General features: G+C 38.1%; 2 protein-coding genes across 2 annotated transcripts; both read left to right on the top strand.

Moving 5' to 3' along the window:
• The first annotated feature begins 5,112 nt into the window (after positions 1-5,112).
• LOC133248952 (taste receptor type 2 member 10-like) lies at positions 5,113-6,012 on the top strand. The gene has a single exon (XM_061419210.1). The coding sequence runs from the start codon at positions 5,113-5,115 to the stop codon at positions 6,010-6,012; it is 900 nt and encodes a 299-aa protein (XP_061275194.1).
• Positions 6,013-16,360: 10,348 nt separating this feature from the next.
• LOC133248953 (taste receptor type 2 member 10-like) lies at positions 16,361-17,451 on the top strand. The gene has a single exon (XM_061419211.1). The coding sequence runs from the start codon at positions 16,515-16,517 to the stop codon at positions 17,442-17,444; it is 930 nt and encodes a 309-aa protein (XP_061275195.1). The 5' UTR covers positions 16,361-16,514; the 3' UTR covers positions 17,445-17,451.
• Positions 17,452-17,838: the final 387 nt, after the last annotated feature.

The following is a 17,838-nucleotide window of genomic DNA, read 5'->3' on the forward strand; positions in this document are numbered from 1 at the left end:
TCAAGCCCATCTTTGCATGAAATGTTCCCTTGGTATCTCTAATTTTCTTGAAGAGATCTCTAGTCTTTCCCATTCTGTTGTTTTCCTCTATTTCTTTGCATTGATCGCTAAGGAAGGCTTTCTTATGTCTTCTTGCTATTCTTTGGAACTCTGCATTCAGATGCTTATATCTTTCCTTTTCTCCTTTGCTTTTCACTTCACTTCTTTTTACAGCTATTTGTAAGGCCTCCCCAGACAGCCATTTTGCTTTTTTGCATTTCTTTTCTATGGGGATGGTCTTGATCCCTGTATCCTGTACAATGTCACGAACCTCATTCCATAGTTCATCAGGCACTCTATCTATCAGATCTAGGCCCTTAAATCTATTTCTCACTTCCACTGTATAATCATAAGGGATTTGATTTAGGTCATACCTGAATGGTCTAGTGGTTTTCCCTAGTTTCTTCAATTTCAGTCTGAATTTGGCAATAAGGAGTTCATGATCTGAGCCACAGTCAGCTCCTGGTCTTGTTTTTGCTGATTGTATAGAGCTTCTCCATCTTTGGCTGCAAAGAATATAATCAATCTGATGTGCAGAAGCTTTTAAGTTTAATTAGGTCCCATTTGTTTATTTTTGCTTTTATTTCCAATATTCTGGGAGGTGGGTCATAGAGGATCCTGCTGTGATGTATGTCAGAGAGTGTTTTGCCTATGTTCTCCTCTAGGAGTTTTATAGTTTCTGGTCTTACGTTGAGATCTTTAATCCATTTTGAGTTTATTTTTGTATATGGTGTTAGAAAGTGTTCTAGTTTCTTTCTTTTACAAGTGGTTGACCAGATTTCCCAGCACCACTTGTTAAACAGATTGTCTTTAATCCATTGTATATTCTTGCCTCCTTTGTCAAAGATAAGGTGTCCATATGTGCGTGGATTTATCTCTGGGCTTTCTATTTTGTTCCAGCACATCAAAGGAAACTATTAGCAAGGTGAAAAGACAGCCTTCAGAATGGGAGAAAATAATAGCAAATGAAGCAACCGACAAACAACTAATCTCAAAAATATACAAGCAACTCCTACAGCTCAACTCCAGAAAAATAAATGACCCAATCAAAAAATGGGCCAAAGATCTAAATAGACATTTCTCCAAAGAAGACATACAGATGGCTAACAAACACATGAAAAGATGCTCAACATCACTCATTATCAGAGAAATGCAAATCAAAACCACTATGAGGTACCATTTCACACCAGTCAGAATGGCTGCGATCCAAAAGTCTACAAATAATAAATGCTGGAGAGGGTGTGGAGAAAAGGGAACCCTCTTACACTGTTGGTGGGAATGCAAACTAGTACAGCCACTATGGAGAACAGTGTGGAGATTCCTTAAAAAACGAAATAGAACTGCCTTATGATCCAGCAATCCCACTGCTGGGCATACACACTGAGGAAACCAGAAGGGAAAGAGACACGTGTACCCCAATGTTCATCGCACCACTGTTTATAATAGCCAGGACATGGAAGCAACCTAGATGTCCATCAGCAGATGAATGGATAAGAAAGCAGTGGTACATATACACAATGGAGTATTACTCAGCCATTAAAAAGAATACATTTGAATCAGTTCTAATGAGGTGGATGAAACTGGAGCCTATTATACAGAGTGAAGTAAGCCAGAAGGAAAAACATAAATACAGTATACTAACGCATATATATGGAATTTAGAAAGATGGTAACGATAACCCTGTATACGAGACAGCAAAAGAGACACTGATGTATAGAACAGTTTTATGGACTCTGTGGGAGAGGGAGAGGGTGGGAAGATTTGGGAGAATGGCATTGAAACATGTGAAATGTCATGTATGAAACGAGATGCCAGTCCAGGTTCAGTGCACGATGCTGGATGCTTGGGGCTGGTGCACTGGGACGGCCCAGGGGGATGGTATGGGGAGGGGGGAGGGAGGAGGGTTCAGGATGGGGAGCACGTGTATACCTGAAATTAAAAAAAAAATTAAAAAAAAATAAATAAATATAGGTTTCATTAAGTAGCAACATAAAAAAAAAAAAAGAATATAATCAATCTGATTTCGGTGTGGACCATCTGGTGATGTCCATGTGTAGAGTCTTCTCTTGTGTTCTTGGAAGAGGGTGTTTGTTATGACCAGTGCATTTTCTTGGCAAAACTCTATTAGTCTTTGCCCTGCTTCATTCCGTATTCCAAGGCCAAATTTGCCTGTTACTCCAGGTGTTTCTTGACTTCCTACTTTTGCATTCCAGTCCTCTATAATGAAAAGGACATCTTTTTGGGGTGTTAGTTCTAATAGGTCTTGTAGGTCTTCATAGAACCGTTCAACTTCAGCTTCTTCAGTGTTACTGGTTGGGGCATAGACTTGGATTACTGTGATATTGAATGGTTTGCCTTGGAAATGAACAGAGGTCATTCTGTCATTTTTGAGATTGCATCCAAGTATTGCATTTTGGACTATTTTGTTGACCATGATGGCTACTCCATTTCTTCTGAGGAATTCCTGCCCGAAGTAGTAGATATAATGGTCATCTGAGTTAAATTCACCCATTCCAGTCCATTTCAGTTCGCTGATTCCTAGAATATCGATGTTCACTCTTGCCATCTCCTGTTTGACCACTTCCAATTTGCCTTGATTCATGGACCTGACATCCCAGGTTCCTATGCAATATTGCTCTTTACAGCATCGGACCTTGCTTCTATCACCAGTCTCATCCACAGCTCGGTACTCTTTTTGCTTTGGCTCCATCCCTTCATTCTTTCTGGAGTTATTTCTCCACTGATCTCCAGTAGCATATTGGGCACCTACTGACCTGGGGAGTTCCTCTTTCAGTATCCTATAATTTTGCCTTTTCATACTGTTCATGGGGTTCTCAAGGCAAGAATACTGAAGTGGTTTGCCATTCCCTTTTCCAGTGGAATATTACTCAACCATAAAAATGAATGCATTTGAGTCAGATCTAATGAGGTGGATGAACCTAGAACCTATTATACAGAGTGAAGTGAGTCAGAAAAGAGAAAGATAAATGTCATATTCTAATACACATATATGGAATCTAGAAAAATGGTACTGAAGAACTGATTTGCAAGGCAGCAAAGGAGAAACAGACAGAGAATAGACTTCAGGACATGAGAAGAGGAGAGGAGAGGGTGAGGTGTATGGAAAGAGTAACGTGGAAACTTATATTACCATTTTCAAAATAGATAGCCAATGGGAATTTGCTGTACAGCTCAGGAAACTCAAACAGAGGCTCTGTATCAACCTAGAGGGGTGGGATGGGGAGGGAGATGGGAGGGAGGTTCAAAAGGGAGGGGATATATGTATACCTATGGCTGATTCATGTTGAGGTTTGGCAGAAAACAGCAAAATTCTGTAAAGCAATTATCCTGCAATAAAAAAATAAATTAAAAATATCTTGTCTCAAACTAGTGTAATCTATAAGGAAATTAATTTTTTCACTTACCTAGGTATCTAGAAGGGAGAAGGTTCCAGTCCACGACCAAGGACTCAGGTTATTTGCCTCTATTTTGTTGGCCTTCATCCTAGACCTCCTCTCTTTGGGGGTTACAAGATAATTGCCAATGGCAACTGGATTTTTTTTTTTCTCTCTGCTTTGCAAGAGACACAGTCAAGAAAAAGAAAAGACAAGCCACAGACTGGGTAAAATATTTGCAAAAGACATAAACAACTATTATCCAGAGTATAAAAAGAATTCATGATACTCAACCTAGTTAAAAACTGGGCCAGTTTTATTTTCAAATGTTGAACCGGTTTGTATATTCAGCCTAAATACCATTGGTTTGTGCGATATATTTTTTATACATTTTTGGATTAACGTTGTATTGCAGTGAGAATTTTCACATCTGTGGTCATGAGAGATATTGGTCTGTAGTTTTATCTTCCAGTAATGTCTATGTCTGATTTTGGTATTAGGACAATACTGAACTTAGAATGAGTTGGAAATCATTCCCTCTGCTTCTATCCTTTGAAAGAGACTGGAGAGAATTACTATAATATTTCTTTAAGGTTTATGATGATTTACTAGTGACTCCACCTGGGCCTGTTGTTTTCTGAATTTGAAGTTTATTAATCAACCCTTATTTTAATAGCAAATGTAGGCCTATTCACATTTCTATTTCTTCTTGTGTGAGTTTTGACAACTGGTGTTTTTCAAAGAATTGATACATTTCATCTAGTTTTTCAAAATGGGGACTTAAATTGCTCGTAATATTCCTTTAAAAGTCCATGGAACCAGTTATGATACCACATTTCACTTCTGGCATTTTTTTTTTTTTAATTCTTAGCACACTTAAGTGTGTACTCAGTTGTTAAGTCTGACTCTTTGTGTCCCCATGGACTGTAACCCTCCAGGCTCAGCTGTCCATGGATTTCTCCAGGCAAGAATACTGGAGTGGGCACCCATTTCGTTCTTTAGGGGATCTTCACAACCCAGGGATCAAGCCCATGTATTTTGAGTCTCCTACATTGCCAGGCACATTTTTTATCACTAAGCCACCTGGGAAGCCTGTTAGTTAGCATGAGGCTTTGGTCACGCTAATCAACTTTCTTGATGTTTTCAAAGAAGCAAGTTGTGTCTACAATGGCTAAATTCATCCATCTCATCTACACACTGTTTTTGCTCTATATATCTTTTTTGTCATTATTAACACAATATAAATGACATCAAAGGTGACACTGAAAATTTCAATTATTTATTCTGCTCTGATTTCTGTAGGAATGTGTTTGGCACTCCTACTGCACAATCCAGGGTAACTATGCAAAATAGTCTCAGGAGGACAAGTAGATTTCAGGAAACAGAAACATTTATTTGCATCTTAACAAATTGTGGGTAGGCATTAGGTCAGGACACACATTGATTAACTAAATTTTATAGACATAACTGGAGGGGTCTCTGTCAAGCTGTTTTGGATTCCATGTCAAGGCAGCAATTGGTGTGCTTTTAAGTCTTTATGAAATGAAAGAGAAGAAAATCATTCTACCACAAAGCAGCAATATCTGCCTTTTTCTGCAGCAGGTAATTGAAAATTAATGAAACAAACAAACAAAAAAGAAAATTAATGAAACAGGAATACGATTAAGGATTGGCAGACATGCTGAGTATAGGAGAAGGCCTCCTCCTTTTTGTAGCAGTTAATGAGTCAGTATTGGGGGTTTTAGGGAATGGGTTTATTGGACTAGTAAACTGCATTAACTGTGTGAAAAATAAGAAGATCTCTACACTCAGCCTTATTCTCACTGGCTTAGCCTCTTCCAGATTTTGTCTGATATGGATAATAACTACAGATGCATATGTGAGAGTGTTTTCTCCAGATATTTATTTGTCTGGTAATCTAAGTCAATATATAGCTTACTTATGGATAATTATGAATCAATCAAGTGTCTGGTTTACCACTAGCCTCAGCATCTTCTACTTCCTGAAAATAGCCAACTTTTCCCACTGCATTTTTCTCTGGCTGAAGGGTCACATCACTGAGATTCTTCTTCTTCTAATGGGATGTTTGCCCATTTCATGGTTATTTACTTTTCCAAACATTACAATGCCTTTTATTAATAATATTATGAAGAACAGAAGCACAACCGGGTTGGTCACCATGCAGAAAAGTGAATACTTTATAAATCAGATTTTGTTCAATCTTGGAACATTTCTTGTCTTTGTACTATGCCTGATTACATGTTTCTTAATAATCGCTTCCCTTTGGAGGCACAACAGGAGGATGCAATTGAATGCCACAGGATTCAGAGACCCCAGTACAGAAGCACACATCAAAGCAATGAAGATTTTGGTGTCTTTTATCATCCTCTTTATCCTGTATTTTGTAGGCACTGCCATACAAATATTAAGTGTGACAGTGCCTGAAAACAAACTGCTATTTATTTTTGGTATGACAACCACCATCCTCTATCCCTGTGGACACTCATTTATCCTAATTCTTGGAAACAGCAAGCTTAACCAAGCCTCTTTGAGGGTACTGAAGCTATTAAAGTGCTAGGAGAAAGAAAAACTTCTTAGAACTCCATGACAGGCTTGGGGAGAAATGGATATCACAAAAAGGTAGCCTAGTAATGAAATTCCTCAAGATCTGTTTCTCTTACACTGCTTTCTTGCAGTGTTTTTAACTGTGTTATTGAACATAACTAAAATCTTACAAAAAGATTTTGACTATGTCTCAGGTAATGTCAATTTTCAATGAGATTTTAATCCCATACACAAATTGAGTGGCTCAGGCACTTTCCTTCCCTTGCAGTGGTTTCTCCCACCCAACCCTAGGCCAAAAACAGCTTGGAGACTATTGATTATAAAGATGTCATTGGTGGATAAGCCTCTAAACAAAATTTCTCTTTGTATTTTACTTGAATTCCCTGAAGCATTGATAGTTCTTCACACACACACACACACACACACACACACACACACTCAAAGAAATATTATTATAGTATTTCTCTTATTTATTTTAATGCCTACATTTCTCTAGATTTGTCGAGTGAGAACTTCAAATTGTCTCCTGTGTCCTTTTGACATGGCCTCGTTCTTCCTTCATGTTTCCTTATGTTCTCACAAACCAAAACATTTCAGGCTTGCTTTGTGTTTTCCTCATCCAGCCTTGGGTTCACTATTTATCCAAGAAATCTTCATTTATTTGAGGGAAAAAGGGTATTTGAAAACCAAGATTTGGCTGGATATAAACATTACGCCCACCTACTTACTTCTTTCTCCCTCTCTGCGTCTGTGTATCTCTCTATTTGTAATGTATGATGTGTCTGTGTTTGTGTCTCTACTGCAATTCAAAACTACAGTCTTCCTTTTTGCCATGTTGCAAATCCTCTCTTTAACCATGAAAAATGTGGATCTTGCTTTATTCAGTTTATATAGTCATTTATTCAGTCCTAATATACACTGAGGGCTTCCCTGGTAGCTCATTTGGTAAGGAATTCACCTGCAGTGTGGGAGACTTGGGTTCAATCCCTGAGTTGGGAAGATCCCCCGGAGAAGGGAAAGGCTACCCATTCCAGTATTCTAGGGCTTCCCTTTTGGCTCAGCTAGTAAAGAATCCACCTGTAGTGAGGGAGACCTGAGTTTGATACCTGGGTTGGGAAGCTCCCCTGGAGAAGGGAAAGACTACCCAATCCAGTATTGACAGACTTTATTTTGGTGGGCTCCAAAATCACTGCAGATGATGACTGCAGCCATGAAATTAAAAGACACTTGCTCCTTGGAAGAGAAGCTATGACCAACCTAAACAGCATATTAAAAAACAGAGACATTACTTTACCAACAAAGGTCCATCTAGTCAAAGCTATGGTTTTTCCAGTAGTCATGTATGGATGTGAGAGTTGGACCAAAAAGAAAGCTGAGCGCCAAAAAATTGATGCTTTTGAACTGTGGAGTTGGAGAAGAATCTCAAGAGTCCCTTGGACTGCAAGGAGATCCAACTAGTCAATCCCAAAGGAAATCAGTCCTCAATATTCATTGGAAGGACGATGCTGAAGCTGAAACTCCAATACTTTGGCCACCTGATGCGAAGAACTGTCTCATTGGGAAAGACCTTGATGCTTAGAAAGATTAAAGGTGGAAGGAGAAGGGGACAACAGAGAATGAGATGGTTGGATGGCATCACTGACTTGATGGACATAAGTTTGAGTAGGCTCCAAGAGTTGGTGATGGACAGGGAAGGCTGTCATGCTGCAGTCCATGGGGTCGCAAAGAGCCAGACATGACTGAGCGATTGGACTGAGCTGAACTGAACATTCACTGAGTATTTCTGTGGTGTCTCAGGCAGTAGAGTCTGCCTGCAATACAGGAAACCTGGGTTTAATTCCTGGGTCAGGAAAATCCCCTGTAGAAGGAATGGCAACGCACCCTAGTATTCTTGCCTGGAAAATCCCATGGATGGAGGAGCCTGGCAGGCTATAGTCCATGAGGTTGCAAAGAGTTGGACACAACTGAGCTACTTTCACTTTCTTCTTTCTAATATACACTGAAGTTAGTTTCAGATTTGTTAACTCATACCACTTCTAGAAGGAAGAGAAAGGGGGAAGAAAGGAAGAGAGAGAGGGAAAGAAAGAATGAAAAAAGAAAGAAGGAATGAAGGGAGAAAGGAAAGAAGAAGGAGAGAGAAGGAGGGGAGGAAAGGAAGTAAGGAAGGGAGGAAGAAGACACTATTAACTACAGTTAAGTACTTTGTTGCAGCTCATATATGACTATCAGTTCAGTTCAGCTTCCCTGGTGGCTCAGACAGTAAGGTGTCTTGCCTGCAATGCAGGAGACCCAGGTTCAATCCCTGTGTGGGGAAGATCCCCTAGAGAAGGGAAAGGCAACCCCTCAAGTACTCTTGCCTGGAAAATCCCATAGACAGAGGAACCTGGTAGGCTACAGTCCATGGAGTCGCAAAGAGTTGGACACGACTGAGCAACTTCACTTTTCTTTATTTTCTTTCAGTTCAGTTCAGTAGCTCAGTCATGTCCAACTCTTTGCGACCCCATGGACTGCAGGACTGCAGGCTTCCCAGTCCATCACCAACTTCCAGAGCTTGGTGAAACTCATGTCCATTGAGTCAATGATGCCATCCAACCATCTCATCCTCTGTCATCCCCTTCTCCCACCCTCAAATCAAAAGATCCCTCAATCAGTGTCTTTTCCAATGAGTCATTTCTTCGCATCAGGTGGACAAAGGATTGGAGTTTCAGCTTCAGCATCAGTCCTTCCAATGAATATTCAAGACCGATTTCCTTTAGGATTGACTGGTTGGATCTTGCAGTCCAAGGGACTCTCAAGAGTCTTCTCCAAAAAGAAAAAAAAAAGAGTCTTCTCCAAGACCACAGTTCAAAAGCATCAATTCTTTGGCACTCAGCTTTCTTTATAGTCCAACTCTCACAGACATACATGACTGCTGGAAAAACTATAGCTTTGACTAGATGGACCTTTATTGGCAAAGTTGTGTCTCTGCTTTTTAATATGCTTTTTAATACATGACTGTATCAGGGCACAAAGTCTAAATACTACTGTGTTCCAAAGTTACTTTGGTAAGTTCTCTTTCTTTTCCTTTAGCATGTTTATATTCATTTGAAAAAGTGAGATTTGTTTCTTAATGAGTCTGTTTTAGGTTTTTTCCCCAGCCTTTATTTTATATGTTTAATGTAAAATATTAACATCATTTCAAGTGTCAAAATTACCCAAAAAGCATACTGAGAATATATTTTTCACTTCCATAACTTCTATCTCATTTTGAATTTCTCCCTATAAATTATCAATCTCATTCATTTCTGCATTTTTCCTCCTAATTTTATTTTTGAAAAAATAAGCATGTGAATATTAAATTTTCCATATTCCTTATATAAAATATAGTTTGCACAATGCTTTTATCATATGTAAGAAATCACTGCATCCAATTGTGAAATTGTTTCTCATTCTTTTTCACACCTTTTTAGTACTCCATTGCCTGAATGTACCAGAGTTAATCCAACAGGTTCTGTGTATATGTTCATTTGTTTCTGATATCTTGCAACTACAAACAATAGTACTATGAGTAATCTTGTAGATGTGTATTTATTGATTCTGACACCAAATTCTGATGTATGGGAGTCTTCCCAACCTCACCAAGCAATTGTCTCAACTCTGCCCTTACCAACCTGAAGATGGCATCAGATTTCATAGGTTAAGGCCTCAGTCCCACAAGACTACCCCCACTTCAGATGCCAATTGTAAGCTCAGGTTGTTACATGTGCTTTTGACTTATTGGCTATAAATTGGAGATTCCAACAAACCCCTGCTTGAATTAGATTAATTTGCTAGATTGGCTCACAAAACTCAGAAGATGTGTGTACTCAGTAGATTACTGGTTTATTACAAAGAATATTAAAGGAAGTGAATCAGTAAGCAATGAAGAGAATCAACTCTGCTCTATCCCCTTATGGAGATTCGTGGTGGTCCTGACAATATCATGAGAGCTTCCTGGAAAAATTTTATGGAAGACTTAATTATGGAATGAGGACTTAAGACTTGACTAAAATTACTTTATGAAGAAAAAATAGTCATTCTAAATGTGAAAATATTGAACAAGAATCCTAGCAGGTCATAGCAAGGAAGGAAGAAAGTTGAAAATACACAGTTTGAGATGTCTGTCTCCTGAGGATTGCTTTTGAAAGAGGAGAGAAACAAAGAATGGAAGAATGCCCTAGAGAAGCTGAGTGGCTAAAGAAAAAGGAAGAAGGGGACATTTAAGATTATGCAAGAAAAATAAAACAACTGGATAATGCACAGCTCATTCACCCTACTGCCAAAAGACAGGCTTCCATGGCTGTATAGTATAGCAGTGAGGATAAATGAGCTACAATTATATGTAAACATATAGATGAATCTTGAAAACTGGATGTGAAAGAAAGAAACTAAATTTATGTTCTTTATGAGTTTGTACATAAAAGTACAAAACAGTGGGAGACTGTGAGGTTGTAACTAGGAGTAGCTTGAGGTTGTCTTCTAGGGAGTAGATTGTGTCTGCTTCTTGGTCTAGACTGTGTTATAGGAATGTATGCAGTTAGTAAAAATTTATGAAGCTTTTCACGTAAAATTTCATTGTTTTAACTAAAAAGTGTTTGTTAATTATTTTTTCAATAATAGAAACATCTGTATTAGTTTTCCAGGACTGCTGTAAGAAATTATCAAAGATTTACTGCCTTCAAGAAACAGAAATTTATTCCTCACAGTTCTGGAGTCTAGAAGTCTGAAATGAAGGGATCAGTAGGAATACACTCTCTCTGAAGGCTCTACAGAATTCTTTCTTGCCTCTTCCACCTTCTGGTACTCCCTGATAGTCCTTTAATGGTAGAAGTAGTAACCCCTATCCCTGCCTCCTGGTTCTCATGGTCTTCTTCTTTCTGTATGTTGATTCTTCCTCTCTCTCCTAAGGACAACCAGTCATAATATTTAGATTCCACCCGAATCCTACATTTGCATAGACCCCTTTTCCAAATAAGAACACATTTACGGATACCAGGGGTTAGCTCTTGGGTATACCTTTTGGCATGAGACACAATTCAACCTACTCTGTCACCCTAATAAAAGTTGGAGGTTTATAAGGAAGGAGTGAATGGGCCAGTAGTTTCCTACTTGAAATTTGCTTCCAGCTTCCAAAATTCTAATCTACTCAGATGTGACCTGAGAATGTTGTCAACTTGGAACATCAGTGAGGCCAGGATAGGCCATAGAAGAAGAAAATGTCCCTAGAGAGACAAGACTGTCTTCCTCTCATATGCTTTGGATATAAGATCCTAGTCAACTTGGAAATTTTCCTTTCCAAAGTATATTTCTAATGGCTGAGATTTGGTTACCATGAAAATGCTGTCTACTTTGCATGAAATTTCTGTTCCTGGTAAAATGGAAATCCTATTTATGCTAAACATGTGACATTTGCATCTTAGTTTGTATGGTAACACTGAAAATGAGTTTTCTTTGAAAAGAGGATAGAGAAAATCTGAGGACTTTTTAAACAATGTATAGAACTATTTTCCTACTTATGCTCCCTGTTGGATGAAGTTAGTTTAATCAATAATTCTAGATGATTGCAAAATATAATATGTTCTCATTTATACTACTTTTATATACTGAATGAAGTTTCCACAGATAAAAAGAATTACTCATTAATTGTTAATATTCCTAAGGCATAGGAAACATCATGCTTTATTACATTCAGCATGAACTGGTACCTGGAAATATGTACATATTAGCAATATTTGGGGGACATATATTAATTAGGAAGTTTTGACTGTAAAAAGTCTTATCTCAAACTAGTGTTAACTATAAGGAAATTATCTCATCTGCCTAGGCATCTGAAGGAGAGAGTGTTCCAGTCCATCACCAAGGACTCAGGTTATTTACTTCTGTATTGTGTTGACCTTGAAGGTCTTCCTTAGAGCTCCTTTCCTGGAGGTTACAATATATGCCAATGGCAACTGAATCTGTTTTATTATTCACACTCTGCTGGAGACAGAAATCTTATTTAAACCAAGAATAATAGCCACTTCATTCCAGGGTATCGAAATCATTCAGGGCCTTATTCTGCACTTGGATCGGGGACCTGATGCCAGAAGAATATAATTTGACCCCTGTCTTTCTGCTTCTATGGAGTGTATGTTTAAATTTTTGCCCAGTTCTTAAGCAGGTTTCTTATCTACTTTTTTGGAGAAGGCAATGGCACCCCACTCCAGTACTCTTGCCTGGAAAATCCCATGGACGGAGGAGCCTGGTAGGCTGCAATCCATGGTGTCGCTAAGAGTCGGACACGACTGAGCAACTTCACTTTCACTTTTCACTTTCCTGCATTGGAGAAGGAAATGGCAACCCACTCCAGTGTTCTTGCCTGGAGAATCCCAGGGACGGGGGAGCCTGGTGGGCTGCTGTCTATGGGGTCACACAGAGTCGGACACGACTGAAGTGACTTAGCGTAGCGTAGCATATCTACTTTTTGTTTAGCATTATGATTTCTTTATATATTCTGGAACATTTTCTTTTATTAGATATGTTTTCTGCAAATATTTTATCCCTATCTTTGGCTTGTCTTTTCCTTCTCTTGACAGTGTCTTTTGCAAAGCAGAAATTTTTTATTTTAGTGAAGTCTAGCTTGTCAATTAACTCTTTCATAGGTTTTGCCTGTGGTGTTTTTATCTAAAAAGTGATTGCCATTCCCAAGATCATCTAGATTTTCTACTATGTTATCTACTATGAATTCTATAGCTTTTGGGTTATATTTTGGTCTATGATGTGCTTTAAATTAATATTTGTAAATAACATAAGGTATGTGCCTAATTTTACTTTTTGCATGTGGATGTCTGATTGTTCTAGCACTCCTTGTTGTAAAGACTGTTCCATTGTATTGCTTTTGCTCTTTTGTTAAAGGACAATTGATATATATATACTTATGTGGGTCTATTTATGGGCTTTCTATTCTGTTCCATTTAGATGTCTTTTTTTAGCTAATATCACATTGTCTTGTTTAAGTCTTGACCTCAGCAAGTGTCAATTCTCTGACTTTATTCTTCTCCCCCGATATTGTGTTGGCTATTCTGGGTCTTTTGATATTTCATATGAACTTTAAATCATCACTACAAACAAAGCTAGTGGCGGTGATGGCATTCCAGTTGAGGTATTTCAAATCCTGAATGATGATGCTATGAAAGTGCTGCACTCAATATGCCAGCAAATTTGGAAAACTAAGCAGTGGCCACAGGACTGGAAAAGGTCAGTTTTCATTCCAATCCCAAAGAAAGGCAATGCCAAAGAATGCTCAAACTACCGCACAACTGTACTCAACTCACACGCTGGTAAAGTAGTGCTCAAAATTCTCCAAGCCAGGCTTCAGCAATACATGAACCGTGAACTTCCAGATGTTCAAGCTAGTTTTAGAAAAGGCAGAGGAACCAGAGATCAAATTGCCAACATCCGATGGATCATGGAAAAAGCAAAAGAGTTCCAGAAAAACATCTATTTCTGCTTTATTGACTATGCCAAAGCCTTTGACTGTGTGGATCACAATAAACTGTGGAAAATTCTGAAAGAGATGGGAATACCAGACCACCTGACCTGCCTCTTGAGAAACCTATATGCAGGTCAGGAAGCAACAGTTAAAACTGGACATGGAACAACAGACTGGTTCCAAATAGGAAAAGGAGTATGTCAAGGCTGTATATTGTCACCCTGTTTATTTAACTTCTATGCAGAGTACATCATGAGAAACACTGGGCTGGAAGAAGCACAAGCTGGAATTAAGATTGCTGGGAGAAATATCAATAACCTCAGATATGCAGATGACATCACCCTTATGGCAGAAAGTGAAGTGGAACTAAAAAGCCCCTTGAAGAAAGTGAAAGAGGAGAGTGAAAAAGTTGGCTTAAACTCAACATTCAGAAAACAAAGATCATGGCATCTGATCCCATCATTTCATGGGAAATAGATGGGGAAACAGTGAAAACAGTGTCAGACTTTATTTTTTTGGGCTCCAAAATCACTGCAGATGGTGACTGCAGCCATGAAATTAAAAGATGCTTACTCCTTGGAAGGAAAGTTATGACCAACCTAGATAGCATATTCAAAAGCAGAGACATTACTTTGCCAACAAATGTCCATCTAGTCAAGGCTATGGTTTTTCCAGTAGTCATGTATGGATGTGGGAGTTGGACTGTGAAGAAAGCTGAGCGCCGAAGAATTGATGCTTTTGAGCTGTGGTGTTGGAGAAGACTCGTGAGAGTCCCTTGGACTGCAAGGAGATCCAACCAGTCCATTCTGAAGGAGACCAGTTCTGGTTGTTCTTTGGAAGGAGTGATGCTAAAGCTGAAACTCCAGTACTTTGGCCACCTCATGTGAAGAGTTGACTCATTGGAAAAGACTCTGATGCTAGGAGGGATTGGGGGCAGGAGGAAAAGGGGACAACAGATGAGATGGCTGGAGGGCATCACTGACTTGGATGGACATGAGTTTGAGTGAACTCCGGGAGTTGATGATGGACAGGGAGGCCTGGCATGCTGTGATTCATGGGGTTGCAAAGAGTTGGACATGACTGAGCAACCGAATTGAATTGAATTGAATGAACTTTAAAATCAATTTGTCAGTATCAACAAGATAACATGCTATGATTTTGATTGGGATTGTACTGAATCTATAGATCAAGTGTAGAAGAACTGGCATTTTGAAAACACTGAGTCTTCCTATCAATGAACATGGATCATTGTTACAGTTATTTAGTTCTTTATTTTCATTTATCAGAGTTTTATAGTTTTCCTCAAAGAAGTTTTGCACTTATTTTGTTATATTTATACCTATGCACTTCAATTTTTGGATGCTATGGAAATGGTATTGTGTTTTTAATTTTAAATTCCTCGTGTTCACTGCTGGTGTATAAGAAAGCAATTGATTTTTGTCTCAACTTTATATCTTACTATGTTGCTATAATAATTACTTATTAATTTCAGGAGTTTTTTGATCACCGCTTTTGTATTTTCTACATAGATGTTCATGTCAACTACAGTAAAAGGTAGTTTCATTTCTTCCATCCCAACCTGTATACCTCTTATTTCTGTTTTTTTCTATTGCATTAGCTAGAATTTCCAGTACATGCTGAAAAGGAGTGGTGAGAGAGGTTAACTTTGCCTTGTACCTTATATTGTTAGAAAAACTTTGAATATTTCAGCATTAAGTGCAGTTCCAGCTCTAGGCTTGTTATAGATAGTCTTCATCAGGTTGATTTTTTTTTTTAATCATGAATAAAAGTTGGATTTTATCAAATGAATTTAAGCAGCTTTTGATATATTGTGTGATTTTGTTTGTTTGTTGAGATGATGAATTACATTAAATGATTTTCAAATATTGAACCAGTTTGTGTACTCAGGCTTAATCCCACTTGTTTGTGACATACAATTATTTTGTATACATTGTTGGATTTTATCTGCTAATATGAGGTTGAAAATTTTCACATCTATTGTCATGAGTGATACTGGTCTGTAGTTTTAGCTTCTAGCTTCAGTCTTTGTCTGGTTTTGGTATTATGGTAAGGCTGACCTTAGACTGAGTTGTAAAATATTCCCTCTGCTTCTGTTTTTTGAAAGAGACTAAAGACAATTAGTACAATATTTCATAAATGTTTGTTAGAATTTACCAGTAACTCCACCTGTGCCCGGTGCTTTCTGTTTTGGAAGCTTATGATTAGCTTTTTGATTAAAATAGATTTAGGCCTATTTGCATTACCTATTTCTTCTTGTGTGAGTTTTTTCAGTTGTTATTTTTCAAAGAATTGACAGAGTTCATCTAATTTAACAAATTTGTGGACACAGCAATGCTTGTAATATTCCTTTAAATGTCCATGGGGGTCAGTTATTATACCCTGTTTCACTTCCGGCCCCTTTTTTTCTCAGGATGGCGAAAGGCTAATCATTTTTATTGATCTTCTCAAAGAAGCAGCTTTCATCTACTCATAGAGATAAACGACTACTAATTTCATGCTAATTTCATACATCTCTTCTTCCTTTTTTACACTATTTTTGCTTTATATATCTAAACTGTTATTATTAACACAAAATAAATGACGGTGTTAATGCTGACACTGAAAAAGGTGAAGTTCAATTTTTCTTTCTATTCGGCTCTGTTTTCTGTAGGCATCTGCTTGCCACTCCTACTGCACAATCCAGGGTAACAAATGCAAAATAGTCTCAGGAGGACAAGTAGAATCCATGAAACAGAAACTTTTATTTGCATCTTAACAAATTAAGGAAGGTGTTCAGTCTGGACACACATTCTCTAGACTAGCTAAATTTTATAGACATAACTGGAGGGGTCTCCCTGAAGCTATTTTGGATTCTATCACAAGGCAGTAATGGGGGCACTTGCAATTCTTTATTAATGAAAGAGAAGAAAATCATTCTTCCATCAAGCAGCAATACATGCCTCCCTCATTCTGCAGCAGGTAATTTAAGATTGATGGAACAGAAATAATATTAGGGACTGGCAGATATGCTGAGTGTACTGGAAGGCCTCCTCATTTTTGTAGCAGTTAGTGAGTCAATATTGGGGGTTTTAGGGGATGGACTTATTGGACTTGCATACTTCATTGAATGTGTGAAGAACAAGAAGTTTTCTACTATCAGCTTTATTCTCATGGGATTGGCTACTTCCAGAATTTGCCTGATAGGGTTAATAACTACCGATGGATTTGTGAAGATTTTTTCTCCAGAAATGTATTCCTCTGGTTACCTAATTGACTGTATTACTTACTCATGGGTAATTCTGAATCCAACAAGTGTCTTTTTTGCCACCAGCCTCAGCATCTTCTATTTCCTGAAGATAGCCAATTTTTCCCACCACATTTTTCTCTGGTTGAGGAGTGACGTCAAAAGGGTTCTTCTCCTTCTGATGGGATACTTGCTTATTTCATGGTTAGTTACTTTTCCACTAACTATGAAGATAATTAGTGATTCTAGAGCAAAGAATAGAAGTGTAGTCTTTTCAGTTGAAGTGCATAAAGGTGAATTCTTTAGAAACCAGATTTTGCTCAATCTTGGAACCCTTACCATCTTCATACTATGCCTGATTACATGTATCTTATTGCTCATTTCCCTTCGGAGGCACAACCAGAGGATGCTACTGAATGCCACAGGATTCAGAGACCCCAGCACAGAAGCACATATCAAAGCAATGAAAGTTTTGGTATCTTTTATCATCCTTTTTATTTTGTATTTTATAGGCATTACCATAGAAATATCATGCACTACTATGTCAGAAAGCAAGCTGTTGTTTATTTTTGGTCTGACCATCACCGCCCTCTATCCCTGGGGACACTCATTTATCCTAATTCTAGGAAACAACAAGCTAAAGCAAGTTTTTTTGAGAGTACTGAAGCAATTAAAATGCTGGGAGAAAGAGAAGCTCCTCAGAACTCCTTGACAGGCTTAGGGAGAAATGGATGTTCCTAGAAAACAATCTAGTGAAAAAATTCCTGAAGATCTCTTTCAACTTAACACTACTTTCTTGCATTGGTTTTAACTATGTTATTGAACGTCACCAAAATTTTCCATAAAGGTTTTGACTATGTTTCAAGGAATTCCACTCTTCAAGGAGATTTTCATCCCATGTACAAATTGAGTGGCTCAGTCTGACTCCCTCTCTTGCAGTTCCTTCTTTCTACAGCCCCAAACCCCAGAGGAAAAAAAAAAAAAAAAAACTACCTGGAGACTGCTCACTGTAAAGATGTTGATGGTGGGAATAAGTCTCTAAAACAATATTTCTCATTACATCTTACCTGACTTTCCTGAGCATTGACAATCTTTTACCACAAAAT

Source organism: Bos javanicus, chromosome 5, assembly GCF_032452875.1.
Source record: "Bos javanicus breed banteng chromosome 5, ARS-OSU_banteng_1.0, whole genome shotgun sequence".
Lineage (NCBI taxonomy): Eukaryota > Metazoa > Chordata > Mammalia > Artiodactyla > Bovidae > Bos > Bos javanicus.

Coding starts and splice junctions, on each gene's coding strand:
- LOC133248953 (XM_061419211.1), top strand. CDS start 16,515: ATGCTGAGTGTACTGGAAGGCCTCCTCATTTTTGTAGCAGTTAGTGAG.
- LOC133248952 (XM_061419210.1), top strand. CDS start 5,113: ATGCTGAGTATAGGAGAAGGCCTCCTCCTTTTTGTAGCAGTTAATGAG.